Consider the following 22,818-nt stretch of genomic DNA (forward strand, 5'->3'; position numbering starts at 1 on the left):
GGTTTTTGATTGTTTTATAAATAGTGTACTAATTTAAAAGAACTAAGTGTTTAGTGATTATTAAATATGAATTAATAATTACTGCTATTAGAATTTTATTAAAACAACCTGATTTTTGCAGCATATCCTCAAAATTCCTACATTGCTGTCAAAATCAGGCTCAACACATTGCGTCATGAAGATGCACTTTATTGAGATCTATGTTTTTGCAATACTCTTGATCAGAAGGATTTCATACATACTCACTCACTTTTGGTGGCCAAAGTACAGATCCGAAACTTCTAATCCTAAACGGATTGGACCTTCTGACAATTCTCGTTTAACCAATCCGTGCACTGTGTGTGTCCCATCATACTGATACCACATATTCCTTACATTCAGTGGCATACCTTCAAGTAAGTTTTCACAAAATTAAGATAAGTTTCGCCATTGAGCCCATCATCCATTAGGTATATAAGATCCCATCATAGACCAGGGTCGATCTGTCGAAATATCCCACTTCTTGAATGTAAGCTAATTTTTGTTGGAATACTTTCAGTACAACACACATAATAAAAATGTAGATCCCTAGATCTCGACGAGGTCCGGAACATTTTCAAAATTGCAAAAATGTATACAAAATTTTAAAAAATACCTATTTTATCTGAGTTTTTTACTTATATCTTAGAACCTATGCATTTTGGAAGAATATTGAAGAGGAAAAAAGTTTTAGAATTGAATGTTGCACAATATATTGGAAGTTAAAAATGTTTAAATTTGTTACCGATGTTGCAAAATAGCAATAATTGATGAAAAAAAGGCAAAATAATCAAGTTTTTTTGGATTTTTTTTTAAATTTTTTAATTGCTCCGAGGGCATTCTAATTTTGGTAAAAAACTTTGATGTATAATAAATCGGTTAGATAGTTTCCGCAAAATAATTTTTTGAAAAAAATTTAGAAAAAACTTTTTCGAATTTTCAAAATGTGCCTCTACTAAAGCATCTAGATAGTTGAAAATTTTTTCACATAGAAAAGACCGCTGATCTTTTCAAATGGTTTTGGAAAAATTGAAATCGGTCGATTAGGACGGCCACAGTAAATTTTTAAAGTTAACGCTCTTTTTTTTATTTTTAAACAATTAGATTACATTTATCAATTTGCAATTTAGTTTTTTTCAAAAATTATAATTTTAAAGTACTTGGAAAGTTTATCAGCATTTACTGTTAATATACAAACAATTTAGCAATAATCTTTGATCCAGTGACTTCGTTTTTCCGAGTTCTAAGCTGAAAAAAATATTCATATCCATAAGTTATCGGCAACATAGATAAATCAGCGAAAAAGCTGGCGCTCGCACACGCGAAAAGGGACTCAAAACACGAAAAGTGGGGGAGGCGGCTTTCGCTCCCAGACTGAATTCGCAGGTTCAAAATGTGATTGTACGAAAAAAATTGCATTATCTCGGCTTCTAAAATGGACCAATTTTGATTTTTTTTAATCCGATGTCTCGCGATACAAGGAATTCGAATATCGTAATGCCAACTGTCTAATTTGCACATATTTTGTTATAAACTATTTATGCATTAAATAATACTGTATATTTTACGCTATGCTATTGCATTCTTTCAATGAAAAAATTTGTTTACGTATATATTTCAATACTCTGAATATTAATGTACCTATTTAGTTATATTTATTACAGTTATTTAATAATTTTTGTTTAAACAAATTAAAAAATATATATTTGTAAACTAATTTTCTTGTTAAATGCAGATAAAATTAAGAAAAAATAGTACTTTAAAATTATAATTTTTGGAAAAAACTAAATTGCAAATTGATAAATGTAATCTAATTGTTTAAAAATAAAAAAAATTAAAGAGTGTTACCTTTAAAAATTTACTGTGGGTCCTAATCAACCGATTTCAATTTTTCAAAAACCATTTGAAAGGTTGAGCGTTTTTTTCTATGTGAAAAAATTTTGAAGTATCTAGATGATTTATTTGAGGCTGTGCAACATTTTGAAAATTCAAAAATTTTTTTTCAAAATTTTTTTCAAAATACTATCCAACCGATTTTAATGAAATTTGGTGTGTTGTCTTATTATACTCTAAAGTTTTTTTTACCAAAATCAGAATGCCCTCGGTGCAATTAAAATATTTTTAAAAAATTATCAAAAAACTTGATTATTTTGCCTTTTTTCAATCAATTATTGCTATTTTGTAACATCGGTAATAAATTTAAACATTTTTAACTTACGGTATATTGTGCAAAATTCAATTCTAAAACTTTTTTTCCTCTTCAATATTCTTCCAAAATGCATATGTTCCAAGATATAAGTAAAAAACTCAGATCAAATGGGTATTTTTTAAATTTTTTTAAACATTTTTGCAATTTTGAAAATGTTCCGGACCTCGCCCAGATCTAGGGATCTACACTTTTATTATGTGAGTTGTACTGAAGGTAATCCAGAAAAAAATTGTTTGCCCCCTCTCACATCCACCTCAAAACAGATCCGCCATGGTCTATCAGTCTAAAATTTTTCTTTACTTATAATGAATCTCTTTTAGGTATAGAATGGGGATTGTCATCAAAACAAAAAGGTACTTCATAAATATTGAAAATTCCTTTTCTCGTAAATTCCCCCTCAACAGTCTTCGACAAACCTATTTTCAAAGTCTGTATTTTTTTGTGACATGATATGGATATAATCCGTGAATCTTCAACTTTCCTTGTACAGTCATACCTATGACATAATTGAAATCTTGTGACTAATCCTCGAGTATTGATACCAGGATTCTCTCTCACAGCGTTCAAAATTTTTGATTGTAAGTTTTCTTCTCTCTGAGCTTGTTCCGTTCAACATTAATTAGCATATTGATGTTCAAAGCTCCCAGATGATCCCTTAAATGTTGAAACAATCTTTTAAACACTTTCTTATTCGGTACTTACCGGTCGGGATAATCCATCTCTTACCATCTTCTTGCAGCAGCATCGTTTCCTCCTGACAAAAAGTAGGCTCTAACCATATCAACTCTGTTTATTCGTATACATGCTTTTTCATAAAATCATACAGAAACTTGAAAAGAAATCACAAAAATGGACTGTACACTGAAATAGATAAGATATCTGACACCAATTTAACTGATGAAGTGGTTGAATAAGAAAAAAGAGTAAAAATATAGGTAGGTACCACATTTTGTTTAGAATTGATATTGATATTACCTGTTTTCGCTTTCTTAAATGCGTACATGTCTATTTTACGTGGCGACCGTAATATAGTATGCGTGTGTGATGAATCCATGACAGTCAGAGGTCATTCAACTCTCAAGCATTTTCCATTATAGAATACCTACTTAAGATTACTTTTAGTGGAAAATATTACATACACCTGTTTTTAACTGTTATTAATTATTATTTTATTATTTTCATAATTATGTATGTAGGTACTTCAGTATGTATGGCTTACATTTCGGTCTATTTTTGCAAATTTTCCCATTTTTTGGTTGGTAATTTTCTTTGTGTATTCGAAATTACTAGAATCTAATAAGTCATCATCACTACTGCCTGACCCGATGCTAGTGAATCACTAGCATCGGGTCAGGCTGCCCTGTAAAGTTAAAAATTCAGGTTGCATGCAAATGACTAATAAGAAGCAAACTACAATTATTGAATCTCAGGCAAGAGAATAAGCCAAGAAGTAAGCTGAAATTATAAAACGGTACGGGCTAAATTTAAAGCAATCCATCGGAACGCAAGGTAAGGAAAACACGCAACCGATCAGCCAACAAGTGGTTGCCCCGGAGCACCAAAACAGCGCTGCCAGGCTTGATCCTGCTCACACAGGGCACAAAGAAAGCCCCAGAGCAATTTCTCATTGGTCCATATGGATGCTGTGCCCGCGGTGAAGAGAGGGGCTGCCTTGCGGCTGCGCGACTCTTCAGTAGTCCACCGATCGTCGAAGTGTTCGTGGTACGTCAAGCCTATGTGTGCGCCGTCACCGATACAGTGATTTGTCCCAAAGACCTCAGCTCGATGCCGACGCCGCGACGCAACTTTTGCAGTGATGATGTGCAGTGTCATGTGGCGATTGTTGTGTAGGAGCATGACCCATGGATATTTATTACAGTTCTTCCTTCTTTTACTGACTCTTCTTCAGGTAATTTGGTGTAAATCACGGGTGAAATGAGGCGGCAATGCCGACGGATTCTTTGCGTTTGAGACGCGCCGCATTTTGGTTTCCGATTGAATAAGGTTTTAAATGTGACATGGTTTTAAATTTTATGGTTTTTGCAGAGGGGTAAAACCGAAACAATATTATATAGACCATATAAGGCTTTTTGACATCGCAAATATTTATCCGTATAATTTACACAATTATCAAATTAATCAAACGAATTTTATTGTGGATTTATTATATATTTTTAATGGTAAATGCATAATAACATAATGCAGCCACAGAAACGGCGTTTCAAAGTTACAGAAATATTGAGCGCTGAGCAATAGACAGCGTGGGAAAATGTGATTCTCGTATGTATGCAGATACTGGTTTCAAAATACATTAAATAAATGGGTTTTATACAAAACACAACGCTTTCTAGACGTGCATTTGTATAAATTAACGTCATTTGAAGATGATAACAGGTTTAAAATGTCTATGACGCTACCTAATTTGCGGCTATCGAAAAAATTTGAATTTTGGGGCAAATTGATTTGATTCGTTGATTTCGTTGCTAATTTGCAAAACGAATTGCGAAACGGCTTGTCTTTATTATTTCTGAATGTGTTTATTTTTAAGGCAAAATTTCAAATAAAAAAATCAAATACCTACCTAGATAGGTACTTATTTATATAATTTGACAGTTAGGTACATACTTTTGATATAGTTTAATAGAGTTTCCTTCTTCTTATTATATTATAGTAGTAGTAAAGTAATAATTTATAAACAAAATTGTTAGGTATTTATCCAAATAAGTTGCATTTTTGAGAAATTGAAAATAAAAGTAAAATTTTATTTTGACATTTATCCCTATTTTTTAAGTACCTACTTGCGACCTAATGTAGGTAAAACATTTTTGCAGCTACAAATAAAATACTTTTATTTGGAAAATACCTATTTTCTCTTTAAAATATATATTTCATGAAGATAAATCCTTGAATGTGGTATTTTAGATAAATAGGTATTTAGATAAACAAATTTAAGTAAGCCTAAATATAAGGTTAAAACAGTTCAATTTATCAAAATAAACGCATCCTTCGAAAATTGCATTTACATTATTTTTTTGTCGAAAATCGGTATATATTTTACATCGCATATCTGAGTTACAAAAATGTAAAAAGGTGTCCCTTTGATTAAATGTTTAAATAAAAACTCTTAACTAATAATATTGTAGAAAACAGCTACTCTGCCAACTACATGCCCATTCAGCTTTGAATTACACCCCCAATTTTGTGTACAGGGATAATTAAATAACTTTCTGCCCTCCTTATCGTTTTTGACTATCTAGAAAAAAATGGGAAAACTGATGGAAAAACAAATACGTTGCAAAGTTTTAAAGATGCAGAGCAAACTTTCTTTTAAATGTAATACCCTGTGGTTTTCTTAAACCCTCATTTTTCGATTATATAGATATACATATGTCATATACTTGCTTTAATAGTTTATACATATATCGTCCCTACTATCACGTAGAGGCGTATGTGTATATCCATTTCTTGGATTATACGCCCCTACGTGATAAGTGGGACGGTATTACTGACCCCGCGGGATGAATAAAGTCAACACAACATTCAATAGTTTTTTATGCACAAGAAAATTTAATCGAAAATTTCGTAAAAGTTTAGAAACACTGTTTTCTAAATATAAAAGCAAGTATAAAGAAAAAGCAGGATACCCTGCACTGAAATAAATAGGTATTTTTGTCAGTACTTAAGTTCCTGCGAGAGTTCCTGAGTACATACGTATGACTCTAGATCTAGAAGTTTGTTTGTTCAATTTGAAAATTATTAAGTGACAATAGGTATAGTTCTTTAATTATAGGATATGCACCAGGAACTTTTCTTAGGTACACCCAACCCCAACACTAATTGGTCTTAAAAAATAATTGTTTCTCAGTCTGCAAACAATAAAAGTGCATGTTGCAGCTGCAAAATACTGTAATGTTATATTGATTGCGTTTATAGTCCGCTTCACTATTAAAAAATGTCGTGTGTAGGTTCCTATAAACATTTAAATTTGATTATACTTATTAAAATCTGAAAAATTGGGAAACAACCCTCCTGTGATTTGTTTCATGTGAAGGGAAAACAGCTCGCCAAAATTTGTACGCCAAAATATTAATTTTCATAATTAATTACTAAGAAAAAAAAGAAAAGAGGTAGAGAACGCATAATACGTGTAGTTACTCAAATATTACTGAAGTATTACTCAAACAGTACTCAGTATTACTGAATTTTGTAGACCAAATTACTGCTGCCGTTTTCCCCTTGGTTTTGTACCTATTTCTAGGTCGTAGGTCGAGACAGAGTTCATACGGTAACCTCAATATATTTCGTTATCGATTTTCCAAGTATTCTCCTCGGTATGTATTCTCCATGGAATCATCCTCTGAATCAATGATTAAAGCTACCACAACACTGTTTATTTACGACCAATTAGAAAACTCGACGTTGTTCGCTGTGTAATATATTGGACGGCTAAAGCCGTAAATGCATTGGCTACACACTTGCCAATCTACAATAAAATAAATATGCAAGCTAGTCGTTTTCTTGGCTAAAATAACCTAGTAATAAGCTGCAACCTCTTACCGAAGCTCCAATTGTGACTCCGATTGTGAGCAGAATTTATGGCCTCATTTTCAAAATGGAAAGTAATAAATACAACTTGCAAATGAAAGAAATGAAGGAGAATAAATGCTAACAGATAATCTAGAAGTCAAAATATAATAACTGGGCCCAATATACCTTAGTCCAAAGTTATTTCATTTGCAGGGTAGTTGTTGACTGAGAAACATCATAAATACGCAAATATCGCGGAAGACGTTCGACGTTAATAATTAATGAAGCTTGGTTGGCAAATCATTTAAATATTGGGAGATATCCTCATTAAACATCACAGAATTTCGACACCACTGAATATTTTGGAAATTGTATATGTTCATTTGATTGCAATTGTATTTCAGATTTCCATATTATTCATAAAATGAGTAATTTTCCCTCGAATTTCCAGTTTTTTTTTTAAATTTAAAATAAGCTTTCTTGAGAGCTGACTACACAATTACCTAAATACATATAGAAAATAAGTAACTCTAAAAGTGCCCTTCTCACAAAAACATTTTATAGGTAACTATTTTGTTGCAAATTCAATATTGAATAAATTGTGATTATTAAGAAAAAGAAAATCATTGGCGTAGAAACTGTAAATTTTCTGAGGGATAACAAATGCATATTTGCACGCCACTGAATTTTCTGAACTTTCAGTGATTACTTAGGTAAGTTGTATTTAAAATTGCATTTCCAATAATAACATTTTTTGTGAAATAAACTGTTTTTTTCGATAACCGAGAGAAAATTTCGAGGTTTATGTACCTACTGAAAAAACTAAAAACTCAAAAATGATTCTTTTTTTCTAATAAAATGAAAATTTCTTTGAAATACAATTATTTCGAATCAAATGAATTTGCCGAATTTCCAACATTCTAAGTCGCTCAGTGGCGTAGAAAATTTAGGATTATTAATGAAGGCGTCACCAAGGAGATTCGCCACTGTCTGATATAACTGTATATAATTTTAAATTAATTTTTACCTTTATTTATGTTGTTACTATGTTGCCAGCCCAAGTTTCATTAATCTTTCAACATACATGTATTGGTGTTTGGTGTTTTCCAAAAACTTAAACACTGCAAACATACAAATAAAGTATTTTTATAAGGCAAAAGTCCGGTAACTACGATTAGAAAATTTAGGGTGTTATTTTAAGTCGTTCTTAAGTTCCTTTTTCTTTTCTTCGTTCTTTTTCAAAATCTCGGAGTATCAATGAACATTTGTTATTTTTTTTATCTAATATTTTGTCAACTCTTTTCAATTAAGCATATTATTTTTAGATTTAATATAAGTTCTAGGTACTTGTTATTTTGTAACATGGTATACCTACTTATGAAAAAAGTCAAAAATTTTGTAAAGCCTCAAATTCGAGCTCAAAGGATTTTGAAAAAGTTAAATAAATATTAGACAATATTCGGGACCATATTAAAAATCTGCAAATACAAATATGTTCCCCTCATTCCCCGCCAATAGCGTTGACCATTTCAGAGAAAAAAACACTGACATTAAAAGCAACAAAATAGAAAAAGAAAATTTTATTTTATAAAATTGTAATCATTAAGATTAGCAAAATCATTTATAAATGCATTAATTTTTAATTTTAATAATTTAGATAGGTATATTGTTATCTCATTTTTGCAAAAGTTGTCGATAAAAAAATGATAATTAATTTTCTGGTAAATAAGGGCCCTTTAAACCTTTTCGAGCTTTTAATGATATTTTCTTATTGTACATATGCCAAATTTGTAAAAAAATTGTTTTACCGAAAAATATGGGCAGCTAAAAAAAATATAAGTTATGTAACTAACGTTATTTATACTATTATTTTTATGATTATTCTGAGGATTATTCCCAATTTAATGAATTCTTAATTTTTTCAATATACCTAAGTACATTGAAAAACTTACGATTCTGAAGAAGTTAAGCACGAGCACAATACAATATAATAATATTATATAAGCCACACATAAAGTATTCCTTTTTTTAATGTTAATAAATAAATTAATGATGAACAAAATTGGAGACACGGTACATACGGTGAATAAATTAATCGTAGGCTTGCACATTATGGACTGATAAATTCAGAGAAAGCCAACTGCGTGTTAATTACGGGCAGATATTTAAATAACTTAGCATCCAACTTACATAAATTACTGAAGAATATGAGGAATTCTTGTAGGAAGAGTTGTACGTAATTTTTAAAATTCCTTGTAATTTAAATTATTTTACATTTCACAGTTATCTTTAACCAGACAGCGTTACGCATAAAAATTCTTAATTTATCAAAATGATAATGCATAGGTAGTATTTCTGACCTTTAGATAGTTTCATATTTTAATCTGATACGAAGTATCAATACGGTATTTATTAATTTTTAGACATTGCAATGGTTTTTACATATCATTACATTTTGAGATGTATTAGTCTAAATATTTTGTCGAGTCGTTTATTGAATCCTCAATTATTGTTTATGTCAATACGCCCACGTACAAAACGCCCTGCTACTCTTTTCAAATAAGTTTTGGTTTAATTAGTTTTTAAGTAAGGTATGCAGGGCGTTTCTTGTGCTGCGAGCTAGAAATACTTTTGTCGATTTTCGATTTTGAGGTATTTTCTGATAGACTAGTGCAAAAATTAAATTTGCTGACTAAAATACTGGGCCTATTTAAACAGTTTCAAACATCAAGTAATTTGACGTGAAATAAAAATTATTCACACACGAAGTACAAAGGTACCTACTTACGCAAAAAAATTCTTAAATCTAGGATTAATTTATTTGCAACTTGATTTGTATTAAAATATCATGAAAATATTCATCAAACCTGTAGAAAAATCTGTCTATTACTTAATTTTGCAGGCTTTTCTTGGTGACGGATGAAGTTAATTTTTATATCTGTGGGTAAAGCGAGGGGTATAACGTTATTGAATGAAATTATTTATTATTTTTTATTTTTCTCTTTATTCGATATTTTGCCACCTCTTGCAAAATTTAATAAAATAAGTAGGTAAACTCGCAGCGCCAAAAGGATCAGTGATGGGCGAGGACAAGGGTTACTTTTATTAAATTATAATGTTAGTTAATATCAGTTCCTTGTTTACGATTTAGAACGGAATTGACAACGTGCAATAGATTGTTAGTACCATGCATTGCCGTCGAAACTAAATATGTATGCAAAATTTCAGCTCAATCGGTTGGGGGTTAACTGTATTAAAATTCAGTTGCAAGATTTGACCCATACTAACAAGGCAAGTTAAATAAAAGCTTATAAAAAATCCCTCATATTGGAGGCAAACATTGATGCACATTTTTAATTAGAAATATATTACCATTTTTCAAAATTCTCGCTATAGGATGAAAATGAAATTTGTGTAGTATAAAGAATTGTAAAAAAATAAATAAATGAAACTGGAAATGAAAAAAAATTGAATTTTTTTTTAAATTAGTAAAATAAACCCGTGCGATAAAAGGATCAGTCAAGGGTTATTTTTATGAAAAATGTGTTGCCTAGCCAAATAATCTCACAGTGAAACAAGCAGACAAATTCAAAATACAGAAACATCATTTTATATCGCGCACTTCAAAAAGTTGTTAACGTTTCGAAAATCCATCTGTTTCTGTCTTCTGAACTTTTTTGACTTCGTTTTAGTTTGACAGTTTAAATTTGTTTGCTTTTGTTCGTTTTCATCATATGATATAGAGATATCATATTACTTACTTCATCTTTTAGAATCTGTAGCTAGCAAGGATCCACAGAATAATTTGACACATTTTTCATCATTCAACGGCTTTTAATTTACTTTTAATGGTACTATTTTCCTTTTGCAACCCGAACCCCATTGATTATTATGACCGTTTTCCCAAGCGTAATCGCAAATTTTAGATTTCTCAAATTCTCGTTTTTTAATATAATTTTTGTGTTCATATATTCTAATATTCACAGGTCGAAGTCTCTCCAGCATAATGTTTATTACGTTCACAAGGTATGCTATAAATGCAATATTTATTTGAATTTTGAAAATAATTATTTGGGCGCATCTTTGACAATAAAGTCGGTAAAGTATTAGTTATCTGGAAAACTGTTCTAATGTTAAATTTGTTACCTATTTTCCTTAATTTTTCCGATATTTCCGATATCGATATTTCCGACAGGAATATATGGATTTTTTATTGTGGATTTTTCTTTGTTGTCTAACAGAATTTGCCTTATCAAATTGTTAAAGACGAAATTGTCAGGGTATTGATTATTTATTGGTACATTTTTTATGAATTTCAATTATTAAAAATTTCATGATTTGAGAAAATGAATTTGGCTCTATTATAGAAACACTTTACTTGCTACTCCTATCACACAGAACTCACGTTTCTGTTAAACAATAATTTCGTATTAATTCAAAAATTTTTTGAAAAAGTTGATTACAATAATCGTATTAATTGTTCCTTTTTCACTTAGTATGTACTTGTTTTCTAGTCGCTTTAACAATTGAGAACACTCAATTATTTACATTATTCACTTCAAGAATGTTCACTGTCCCATAAAAATTTTTCTCGGATTTTTTGAAACAAAATGGAAATATTTTATTAATTTATTTTTTTACTTATATATTACAATAATAATTATTACAGTTTTAAGTTACACGAAACGTTACAATGCCTATTTTAATTCCCTTTACTTGTTTATTATTCTTATCTCTTTTTATTGTCTTTTAAAGCTCTTATAATAAGGGTCGGGAGCTGCGCACAATTTTATCTGAATGATCTTATAAATATTTACCTACAGCCTCAAAGTTCACATGGCCTTTGTTGCATATATTTTTTAGAACCTGTAGAGCTACCACTTAAAGTGTAGTGGAGATTCAGAACACAGATAAACAACTCTAAAACAACTATACAACCGTCAAATCGTACCAAAAAACACATTAATATTCCAACAGGTTCACCATATATTCTTATAATAATTCCACCTGTCACTCTTTTCTATTTCTAACGTGTACAAAGTTTCTCAGTAACTAGTGAATAATTTCGTTTATAAGGAAGTATTAACTACTTATTTTTATTTAACTGTACATTATGTGTAGAAAGTGATGCCGAATTTGCACATCTTGTATTTTACAGAGAAATAAAATATAAAAACTAGGTATTTCTAACGTTTATCGATATAATAAAAAAATAAAAATAAATCATGGTGTAAATATAAATAAAAATTTTAAATATAAATTTAATTTTTTTAATTTAAATCATAGGTATTGTTTAATTTCCAACGACATTAATTTTCAACAAAAATTCAGTGGATTAAATTCCGTGATTGAATTAATTATTAATTACCGCAGAGCGGTATTAAAGTTTCTTTTTCTACAACATGCAATTAATTTAATAGTATTAAAAAATATTACTTATTTCTTCATTTTCTTTGCATAAAAAAATCGAATGATATTTTATCAATGCAATGTACAATTAAAAGAAAGAAACAAGCGTAATAGTAGTACTCAATTTCATTCATCTCGATTTGTTTTGAATATATTCGAGAAGGAAACCATTGGCCAAAAGTATTAGGTACTCAAATAATAGAAAGAGAATAGGGGTACATGTGACGTAAATTATTATATTACTAAAGTATTGCTCAAATATTACGCAAGATTGTACAATAAATTACTCCTGCGGTTTCCTACCAGTAATATTCTTACAGAAGAAAAGAAAATAAGTATTTTTTTGTATTATAAAGTTACAAAATAACAAAGACACTTATATTTTTTAATGGTTTTTATTGGTAAGGAAGTATTTGAACACTATCGATTTCATAAAATACTATTTTATTTCTAGGAAACTATTATCTACTTGTCATTTTCATTACTGATCTTATGTATTTATATACCTGTTTAAATATATACTTTAAGTTTGAATGTATTTATTTAAGTCATCAAGAGAGCGTAATTTTATAGTGAATCCAAGAATCATTAAAACGCATTGAACAGGATACTAAAGCAAATAATGCTAATTGAGGTGTATTTTTCAAAACACATAGCGTAGTTATTAGGCATTTACTCCGGAAAAAACGGGATACATAGGTATTGTAAATAGGTACGTTAAATTTTAGTTGAATTTTGCATTTAACGAGGTGAGTATATACAGAAAAGAGTGAGATAAAAACGACATTAAAACTGGCAGGTAAATGTCCAGCAAATCATTCAATACATATACAGGGTGATTCACAACTTATCCAAAAAAAATTGGTAATAGATACGGCATGAGAAATGGAGTCAATATCGTAAAAAAAAATTTTGCAAAATCCTTATAGTTTCCGAGAAAAAAATTATTGAAGTTATAGTACATTCAACCACTACATAGCTGGACAACTCTAGTCTCTAACGTCATTTGCATGGAGAGCTACGTGGCCTCAGCGACTCCGAATACTGAATTCCGATTTTGCAATCGTCGTTGCGATAGTGTTTACCTGTCATCTGTGATGTTTACAATAGTTTTTTAGTAGTTAGTGTCAAAAATGATTTGCGTGTATAGCAACTCGGAGTTGATGGATATCGATTTAATTTATGGTGAACCAAAACAACATTTGTATTATGGTGAAGCATTTGTGTTATAGTGAAACAAGACAGCATTTGTGTTAGTTCGTGGAAACCGAGGTGGAAATTAAGTAAGACGGACCCAAATGTGTTTACACGTTGGTGGATAAAATTTTGAACAATTGTTGTTGTAACATGGGGTATGTCAAATGATTTTATTATTTAAAAACACAAATTAATTTTATTAATTAATAATAACAATAAATACAAAACAGTTGAATTTGCCGATATAAAATATGTGCCGAGGGGGTAACCACTCTCCGCAATACGTGTACAAATTTACTGGAAATCGCTTGGAATCCATCGCAATCACCGCAATCACGTGGAAATCGCCCGAAATCGCGCTGCTTTGACAGGAAATCGCAGAAATCCCCCGCAATCATGTCCGCAATTTCGCAATCTACTCCGCAATCGTCGAAATAGTCGAAATTATCTTACAAGGGACTGTGGTGGGGAGTTGTAATTCTCATTTATTTTATTATTATAAAGTGAAATAAAACAATGTGTTTTGTGCTGCTGTTTGGAAAGACGTAATGTCAGTTACCTTTAATTTGTGATTTAAATACTTAATCGTGGAAGTGATAGTATTAAAAAAAGTACCCAGAAAATAAAAATCGCAGCTAAAATGAGTTTTAATAAGGAAACTGCCGAAGAAACATCAGACGGGAGATATTCTATAAACTCAGAATCGAGCTCAGAATTAGAAAATGAAAGCCATTCCGAAGAAGAAATTGATACACTAGAACCAGAAAATAAAATATTGTGTGTTGAAAAATATTATGCCACACTCTATGACAAGTGGTATATAGGGCGCATCGTAGAAATTTTGGACAACAATACATACAAAATGAAGTTTTTGAAGTCTGAACATGATGATTATGTTTGGCCACGTGAAGAAGATATACAAATTGTAGAAAGAAAATTCATATTTTATGGACCTCTCGATTTGATTTCAGCTAAAAAGACAAGATAAATTGTTAATAGAAAAAACATAAAAATATTTAAAAAAAAATAAAACAATTTACGAAGTGTTACTACGTATATTTTATTTAAAAAAACCTAATTTTGACATCTACTGAGATACAAAGTGCTTGTATTAATTTTGTTTTATATTTTACTTAATCATCAAAACTGTGATATACAGTGTGTTCAATTAAGTCGGCACCATCTGGGAAACTTTTTTATTATTGGTTTTATGACAAAAAGTTATTATTGATAAAAAGTTCTGCATGGTCTGGAACCCAAACTGAAATAATCATATTTCAGTTTTTTGAAGCGATATACAAGGTTTGTCGAAAAATATAAATTTTACTCAAGTGCCTTTATTTTTTACAATATAGACAATCCTTATTAAGAAAAGTTGATCCAAATAGAAAACTAAGGTCAGATATCCAATATTACTCATCTATCATTAAAAACACATTTTGTTATTTTTACACTCTTTCTCTGTATTAGCATTGATAATTTACGTCTAGAGATCGACATTAAATCTAGGATGCACTGACAAAGCAATGAATTCAATACAATAATGTTTCGTGATTTGCAAAATTAAATTATAATTTATTTGTTTGTTTCCTACTATATTTATACTCAAAAATTAATAAATATTGTTTTTGGTAGATGAATAATATTGGATATCTGATAGTAGTTTTCCATTAGGATCAATTTTTCTTAATAACGATAGTAGATATTGTAAAACATAAAGGTACATATTTGTATCCATTTTTCCCACTGTAGATAAAGTTAAAACAATTAAATTTGGCAGACTAGTCGCACCCATAAAATGCCAGTTTGTCACGGGTTTTTTTAACTCTGAAATTATGTTATAATAATAAGTTGATGATAAACATCATCAACTTCTGTAATATTTTTTGTCAGACCTTTTAATGTGTCGAAATTCTGTGCAAAGGATTCTTCAATTTAAAAAACTTTTTTTTTACTGATAACCCATAAAATCTTTCATATCAGTTTAGAAACACTATATATTTTATCTTCATAGATTATTATATGCCTATATGTAGTTTATTTAAAAATGAGTAATTTTCGATAAGTCCCTCAACTTAGGTATCTATCTACTTAATATGTATTTCAACTCCAGAAATCCTTGGTAATTATACTGATTCCGAAGGAAATCACTGGAAATCGTTGTGATTTCTCTGAAAATCGTGGTGATTGCGAGGCAATCTCTGGAAATCGTTATAATTTTAAAGCAATCGCTGGCAATCGTACCGATTTCGAGGAAATCCCAGGAAATCATAAGATTTCCGCAATACGTGTACATTTTTTGGTAGAGTGGTTACCCCCTCGATATGTGCTATAAAATTCTACTTATTTCTTTCCTTGCGTTTTTTGTCCATTTTTATTAGGTTTTACAGTGGACCAGTTTCCAGTGCCATGCAGAAGTGTTTTTTAAATCATTTTCGAACTGTCCTTTTTGATTTTTTCTTTACAAAATTGTATTTGTAAGGGTCCCATGTACATCGAGATTTTTTTTTTTTGGATAAGTTCTGAATCACTGTATTTGTTAAAAATTAAAAAATACATTTTTTTTTTAAACACAAGTTTTAGTCCTACTTGGCAAATTTATTGATGATTCATTTAAATTATTGATCTGTATTTCATTAAACCAAATACATATAGCAACAAAATATAGTATTTGAAAATTGTGCAAAAAAATTGTGCATTTAAAAATTTTATTAGCTAACTTTTAATATTGGATTGAATCTTAATTTCTTTGGATATGAGTCGTTCTTATTTCGGAATTTTGTTAATACATTTCTCGAGACATTTCTGTATGATATTTTTCCGTACTATCACATTTGTTTAATCTCCTAAAGTTGATTTGATAATGAAAGACGGTGTGAATGTAAACTATAAAATTTCCAAGATTGATGAATCTCATTCTATCGTGAGAATGGGCCTTTAAGTTAAATTACACAGTAATTGTAAGATATAACACAGATACACCTTTATTTTTTCAACGGTTTTAATACATTAACCTCGGGCATTAATTTTCAGCTCAAACGACAATGGTTAGTTAATACGATAAGTTACAATGTATGGCATTTATAATTAACTTTTATTTTATAAATACAGAGCTATCTGTAATTAATAATGTATGTAATTTATAGTGATATGTACAGGAAAACATGGTAAGTAGTTATTTAAAAAAATGCTAATAAGTGGTTATTTTAAAATTATTTATTACTCGGCATGGATATACATATACACGAAAAAAATGAATTGATAAATATGTACACAATTGTAACATCGGGATGTACCTATTTTTACTTTATTTTAAAGGTGCTAATTTAATTTCTCGGCTAATTCAAATAAATAAAAGAAAATCCTAACAAATGAAATTAAATTTGAGAGCTGATAATGAGAAACAGGGTGATTCACAACTTATGGAAACTGGTCAACACAAAAAAACAATTATTTATTTATGCCATACCTGAATGCACGCATCCATACCCTTTGCCCCTCTTTTACCACCTTTTGCACTATGTGAGTGAATAATTAACTCTCAAATTATAAAGGAAATCATGCACACGACTGAACAAATATACCTACTTTCTGAGGAACTTATGCATTATTTTACCTAAACAATATTTTGGATAACATCGCATTGTTTTTAATACGAACGCAAATGCATCTAGACATGCACCAAGTAAGTATAAAAACAAGTAAACTACCAAAACGTGAAAAAATGTATATTGTTTTCCCAAGATTCGATGTTTTGGTAATTTATGTAGGGGCCACGTGAACGAAACAATGGACTGTCTAAGCACAACGCATGTTTACTGTTTCTGGAAATTGTATGTAAATTAGCTGTGTTTAATTAAATTATCTTATAATTATAAAAAAATTATTGTAAGTACGTCCATTACTCTAGTGTTACACTGAACTATTACTGTAAAAATAAAAAAATGAATCCTGGTTACTTATCAAGCTCCGTTAGAGAGCATACGGAATCATTTACTTACACTAATTATGATAATTACATAATTAATTAGCTTCCTATGACAAAAAATACTTCACTTACCGATTTGTCGAGAATGTTATTGGCATTGAATATCTAATAATATGCATATATGTTTTTTATTAGCTTTTAATGTACTCTTGTTACCGTTAATTAAATTCATAATGTATTCATACACTCGTATCTTATATAAATAATTGTTTCGTATGATAAATTCTAGTGAATGCGTGAGAAATTATTGTATGCTCAAGTACTACTTTGTCTATTTTAGTGGTAGTGCATCTGTTTGTGGTAAATATTTACATATTCAGTTCCTTAATCTTAAAGAAAAATGTTTCATTGTGTGTTCTCTTTCTTCCTCACTCTCTCGGCATTTATTAAATACGTAACTAATAGATAAATTCTATATAAATTGTTATACGGGATCTAAGGGAATTGAATACCAACATTTTAATAGGTGATAAATTAGAATCAAATAAAAATACGAGTTCTAAACTATCTAAATATCATTTAAATTAAAAGGCAGAACTTGGATAATGCACACAAATTGGCTACATTGCATTATTGTGTGCGCAAATCCTGGCACTACAAGACAGCAGGACCGTATCAGGCCTATAAATTTGAGTACTTCGGCCAAACATTTTATTTTTAATTTATACAGAGTAAATCATAAAAAATATAACGAGTGCAAACGCAATGCGGCGTTACTGAACATGAAGATTTAGTTATTCGGAAACTAAATACAATAGGGTGAAGATGCCTATTATGAGACACCTTTTTTTAAAAAATCATGTTTTTTTTCTATTTTAACATTTTTCTTGGAAAATTAACGTTTTTCTGTAGGGAATTTAATCTAGATCCTTCAAAAAAACGCGAGAACGCCTCAAAACTGTATTTTAGTTTTTAAGTTACATTTTATCTGAAAAGTAATATTTGCCTAATCGAAAAAGGGGTTCCCAATTTGAGACAGTATGGGTTCTCAATATGAGACTTTCTCAAATTAGGGAATAAAGCTGAAAATGACCTATTGTTTGCTCAAACATATGAACATAAACAGAACATAAAATGGCTTTCTCAAAAACAAAAACCATTATTTTCTTTAAACAAAGTAACATTTTCTCTTACAACAACGAATACGTAATTCTGTGAACAAAATAAAAATAAAAGTTTAGAGGTTTTCAACCTTAACAATAAACGGCACAAATAAACTTTTTTGATTTTATTTCTCCACATTCTAGATGTGCCCATTTGAAACAGGCCTGGCATTTCTCCCACTTTTCACCTCGCGTATCTTCGGAATACAAACCAGCGCAATATGGACACTATGCATCGTCTTCCTCGTCTTCTGAAGAAAAATCCGTGGTGTGCGAAACAGTATCTTCATTTTCACTGGACGTTGATGATTCAGTAAAAACTTTCCTTTTCACAGGCCTTTTCCCAGTACCTTTTCCTTTTGCAGCACTTTTCCTTGCCTTTCTTTGTTTTCCTTTTTTTTACTCCTTTTCTTTTTCCTCTTCAAAAGCTTCTGAAATATATCAAATTTACGAGTTTAGTATTGAAGGTCTAACGAAAAACCTTTGTTTCGCTCATCTATACTAGTTATCCAGTGGTGAAAATGCTTTACCTTCATATGCGACGCGACGCCTTGTCCCGTAATATGAGGTACCTCATTTTAGGAGTTCACGGGTGTCTCATACTAGGGTCTTAAGAAATTTTATTCAGTTTTAGGTTAATTGGTAAAAACATGAAAAAAATTGACTCAACGGCATGATAAATAGATACTACGTCATGTTAGCTTTATGTTAATGATAAACAACACTGTGTTGTTAATAATTTTTTGTTTTCTACATACCTTTACGACAAGCACTGCAAATACTTTGGCAACCGGCACACAGAAACTTTCCGCACGCCAACTGCTTTCCCGCGCGACGCGGCCTCTGTTAACATACTATAGAAAGTGAACTGCCGGTAATATAGAACAGTATTTTTTATTATACTTGTTACTTGGGATAGTTTGTAATTATAAAGTTGTCTCAGATATATCGGTATTCTTTAAAATTATATACCTATATTTATACAGGGTGGTCCCGAGGTAATGGACCAAAATTCATGGGTAGGTAGGTATATTCCCGAAACAAAAATATTGTGATTTAACCGAACTTACCTTAGTCCAAAAGTTGATAGTTAAGAAGATACAGGGTATTAAATGTAAAATATTATTTTAAGTTTTTTTTCATTTATTTCTTAATAAATGCAAATATCCACTCAAAATTATGGGGCTTGGGGTTCTTTGGGTAGAGGAATTGAAATTTGTTCACATTTTGGTTATAGTTAGAGGGCGCTAGCTGCCGTAGATTGAATGTGTTGGAAACGACATAACTTTATTGTGCTTTAAGGTATCTCATCTTTGGTATCAAATTCTTATTTTCTAACTTTTTTTACACAAAAAATATATACTTTATGAAAGTAGGTGTCTCGCACCGTTTTCGAGATATTTGACTTTGAAACTTACAATACTAATATGTAGTTGAAATAATTTAGAAATGTTAAAACAAGGGTTTATTTAGAATTTAAAATTGTGATAAACAGTAAAATGGTAAACATTAGTAAAAAATATGCCTTTTTGACAATAAATGTTCAAAATGTCCACCTCCACCAATACATTTATCAATGCGTTTATTAAAAGATTGTCTTATTTTCAAGTATAAATACTTATCGTGAAATGATTCGTCAGCATTTAAAACCTGCTGCCAAAGTTCTTCCCAGGTGTTTAAAGTTTATCCATAAACAACTGATATCATGTAACCTTAAATACGGAAGTCTCGGCATTGTATCTCACATTTATGTACATACAATATAAATTGTAAGCTAAGATGAAATTTTAATTAGATATGAATAATACTTAATGGAAAGTAGCATACAAATGACAGCAATAAGACAAGTGGAAAACGTCAATTATTTGATTTTCGTCCAAACTTAAGAAATCTCAAAGCCAAATATCTCGAAAACGGTACGAGACAACTACTTTCATAAAGTATGCCTTTTTTGTGTAAAAAAAGTGTGAAAAATAAGAATTTTATACCAAAGATGAGATACCGTAAAGTATAAAAAAGTTATGTCGTTCATTCAATCGTTCATTCTACTGCAGCTAGCGCCCTCTATGAGCTTTAACCAAAATGTGAACAGATTTCAATTCCTCTACTTAAAGAACTCCAAACCCCAAAATTTTGTGAGGATATTTGCATTTGTTAAGGAATAAATGAAAAAAAAACTAAAATAATATTTTACATTTAACACCCTCTATCTCTTTAATTATCAACTTTTGGACTAAGGTAAGTTCGGTTAAATGGCAATATTTTTGCTTCGGGAATCTACCCTTGAATTTTGGCCCATTATCTTGGGACCGTAGGTGCAAAAGAAGGTTAATACGACCACAATAGCACTTGAGCAGAAATCGGAAGAAATTCTTGGTTTATCCACACCCTTCAGTTTTATTTCCCAATTATGATGGTATGGAAAAGCTATTAAATTTTAATGTCTTCAGTAATTACTGAAGTAATCAAATTACGAAAATTAACATTACATACCTATACACATTACTCGCTGCATTGTTTGTACATACTTATATTACACTAGTGTTCGATATTTACTGATTGTACTGGTAAAAACGAATAGATATCTATTAAAATAAAATTAATATTTAACAAATTTATGATCTCTACAAACTTTCTAAACTATTATTTAGAGAAAGGCATATATTTTTTTCTTGCATATGAAAATATTTATAAAAGGAAGAATATTTTAAGAGCACGTCTATACGGAGATTGGCTTTTAATATTTATTCAAAATCCAGTTTATCTCAGTACAAACACAGCTGGATGAAGATTACGTGTAAGAATACCGTCTCAGGTATACCAATAAAAGAGCCACTGGCAGGTATAGCGGCGTGACAGCGTTTGATAATATATTGTCTTGATAAATGCCCACAGGATATTTTTTTAGTTCTTAATTAAATTTAAGAATGTATTTTATCACATGAGCATAATGAAATATATATACCTACCTTAAAATTTAATTTCGGCGTTAAAAGATGCTGCAGTAACTTTTTAGATGGCCAATAATAATAAACCATGTCTGCCAGTCCATCACTTTTTGTTTCACAAGAGACTACTAGCTACTATTACTATTTCTGAATCTAAAAATAAGTGTCAGGTATTTTTTTGTCGAAAATTCAACTTCAAACGGGAATGGAAAATATTTTGTTGATCGATTAGATTCCTCTATTAATTAAAAAAAATGCCACTGGTTTCTGCTTCAATTCAAAAGTTCAATGGAACTCTTAAACGTACTTATTTATCTAGTTTTATTTAACTCGACATTTTGCAGTCTGTACATATCTAAAAAAAATAAAAAAATAAATAAACTTTTCGAATCTGACAAAATTTTAAATTAAATGTAAATTCACAAGTAAATAATAAATCCACTTTTTCCATATTGAGATGTTATGGAAATTAAACCTGAATTTCTCTAAGACCTCTTTTATGCACACGTTTTTTTCCTCTCAACGCGGAGTTGACAAAAACGCCGCGTTTCAAGATACCCTGAACAAAGTTACTACGTTTATGCATTTTACGCTCGTTTATTTGCTCTCGCGTTTTCAATTCTGTCGCGATGGCTTTACAGAACGCTTGGCGACACGCGTTCCGAAAAAGCACGACAGTATATCTATTTATTTATTTATTTATTTATTTATTTACTTTATTTATTTAGAAATTACAATATCCAACGGGACAAAGTCCCAATTATAGGATAAGGTAAAACAGAAAACCTTAACTAAATTTTAAAAGAAAAAGACAAACTAACATAAAATATAAAAATAAAAATAATACATAACATAGAGCAATCAAAATATAAAATCCAGACAAAAAACTTAAGGATAAACAATAACAGACAGATAAAACAAATAAGCTAACAAACATATACAAGATAAGGATTACATTTACTAGACAAACAATTTTTTTATGTCATTCATACAATGAAAAAATATATCAAGTCGATCTTCATACTTCTGGTAATTGGAAATCATTTGATATAGGGGAGATGCTATTAGTAAGTTGGTACGAGGTGTGGGTAATTGTAAAACGGAGTGAAATCTAGAATTAAGTCTAGGAACATGATATAAAATCCTTGAGACTAACGAGTCTGCATTTAACGTGTTATTTATGATTTTAAAAAGGAATATAATTGAAAACATAATTCGCCTACGACAGAGACTATTAAAATTAAAACAAGAAAGCAATAAATCTTGAGGTGTACCACGAGGAGGATAAAATCCATAACTAATAAAATGAATAGTCTTTAAAAATCTCCGTTGTACTTTCTCTAAATGAATATTATAGATATTATAAATGGGACTCCAAACAACCGATGCATATTCAAGTTTGCAACGCACAAATGCTGC

General features: G+C 30.1%; 1 protein-coding gene across 2 annotated transcripts in view; it reads left to right on the top strand.

The window, feature by feature from the left end:
• Positions 1-3,948: 3,948 nt before the first annotated feature.
• LOC108909321 (protein jagged-1b) overlaps positions 3,949-22,818 on the top strand; it is a 297,128-nt gene continuing 278,258 nt past the window's right edge. For both annotated transcript variants that reach the window (XM_018713634.1, XM_018713635.1), the window contains exon 1: positions 3,949-4,136. In XM_018713634.1, coding sequence (XP_018569150.1) covers positions 4,044-4,136 — 93 coding nt within the window. In that variant the 5' untranslated portion in view covers positions 3,949-4,043. The remainder of the gene's footprint in view (positions 4,137-22,818) is intronic.

This window comes from Anoplophora glabripennis, unplaced genomic scaffold (assembly GCF_000390285.2).
Source record: "Anoplophora glabripennis isolate ALB-LARVAE unplaced genomic scaffold, Agla_2.0 scaffold234, whole genome shotgun sequence".
In the NCBI taxonomy this organism is placed as follows: Eukaryota; Metazoa; Arthropoda; class Insecta; order Coleoptera; family Cerambycidae; genus Anoplophora; species Anoplophora glabripennis.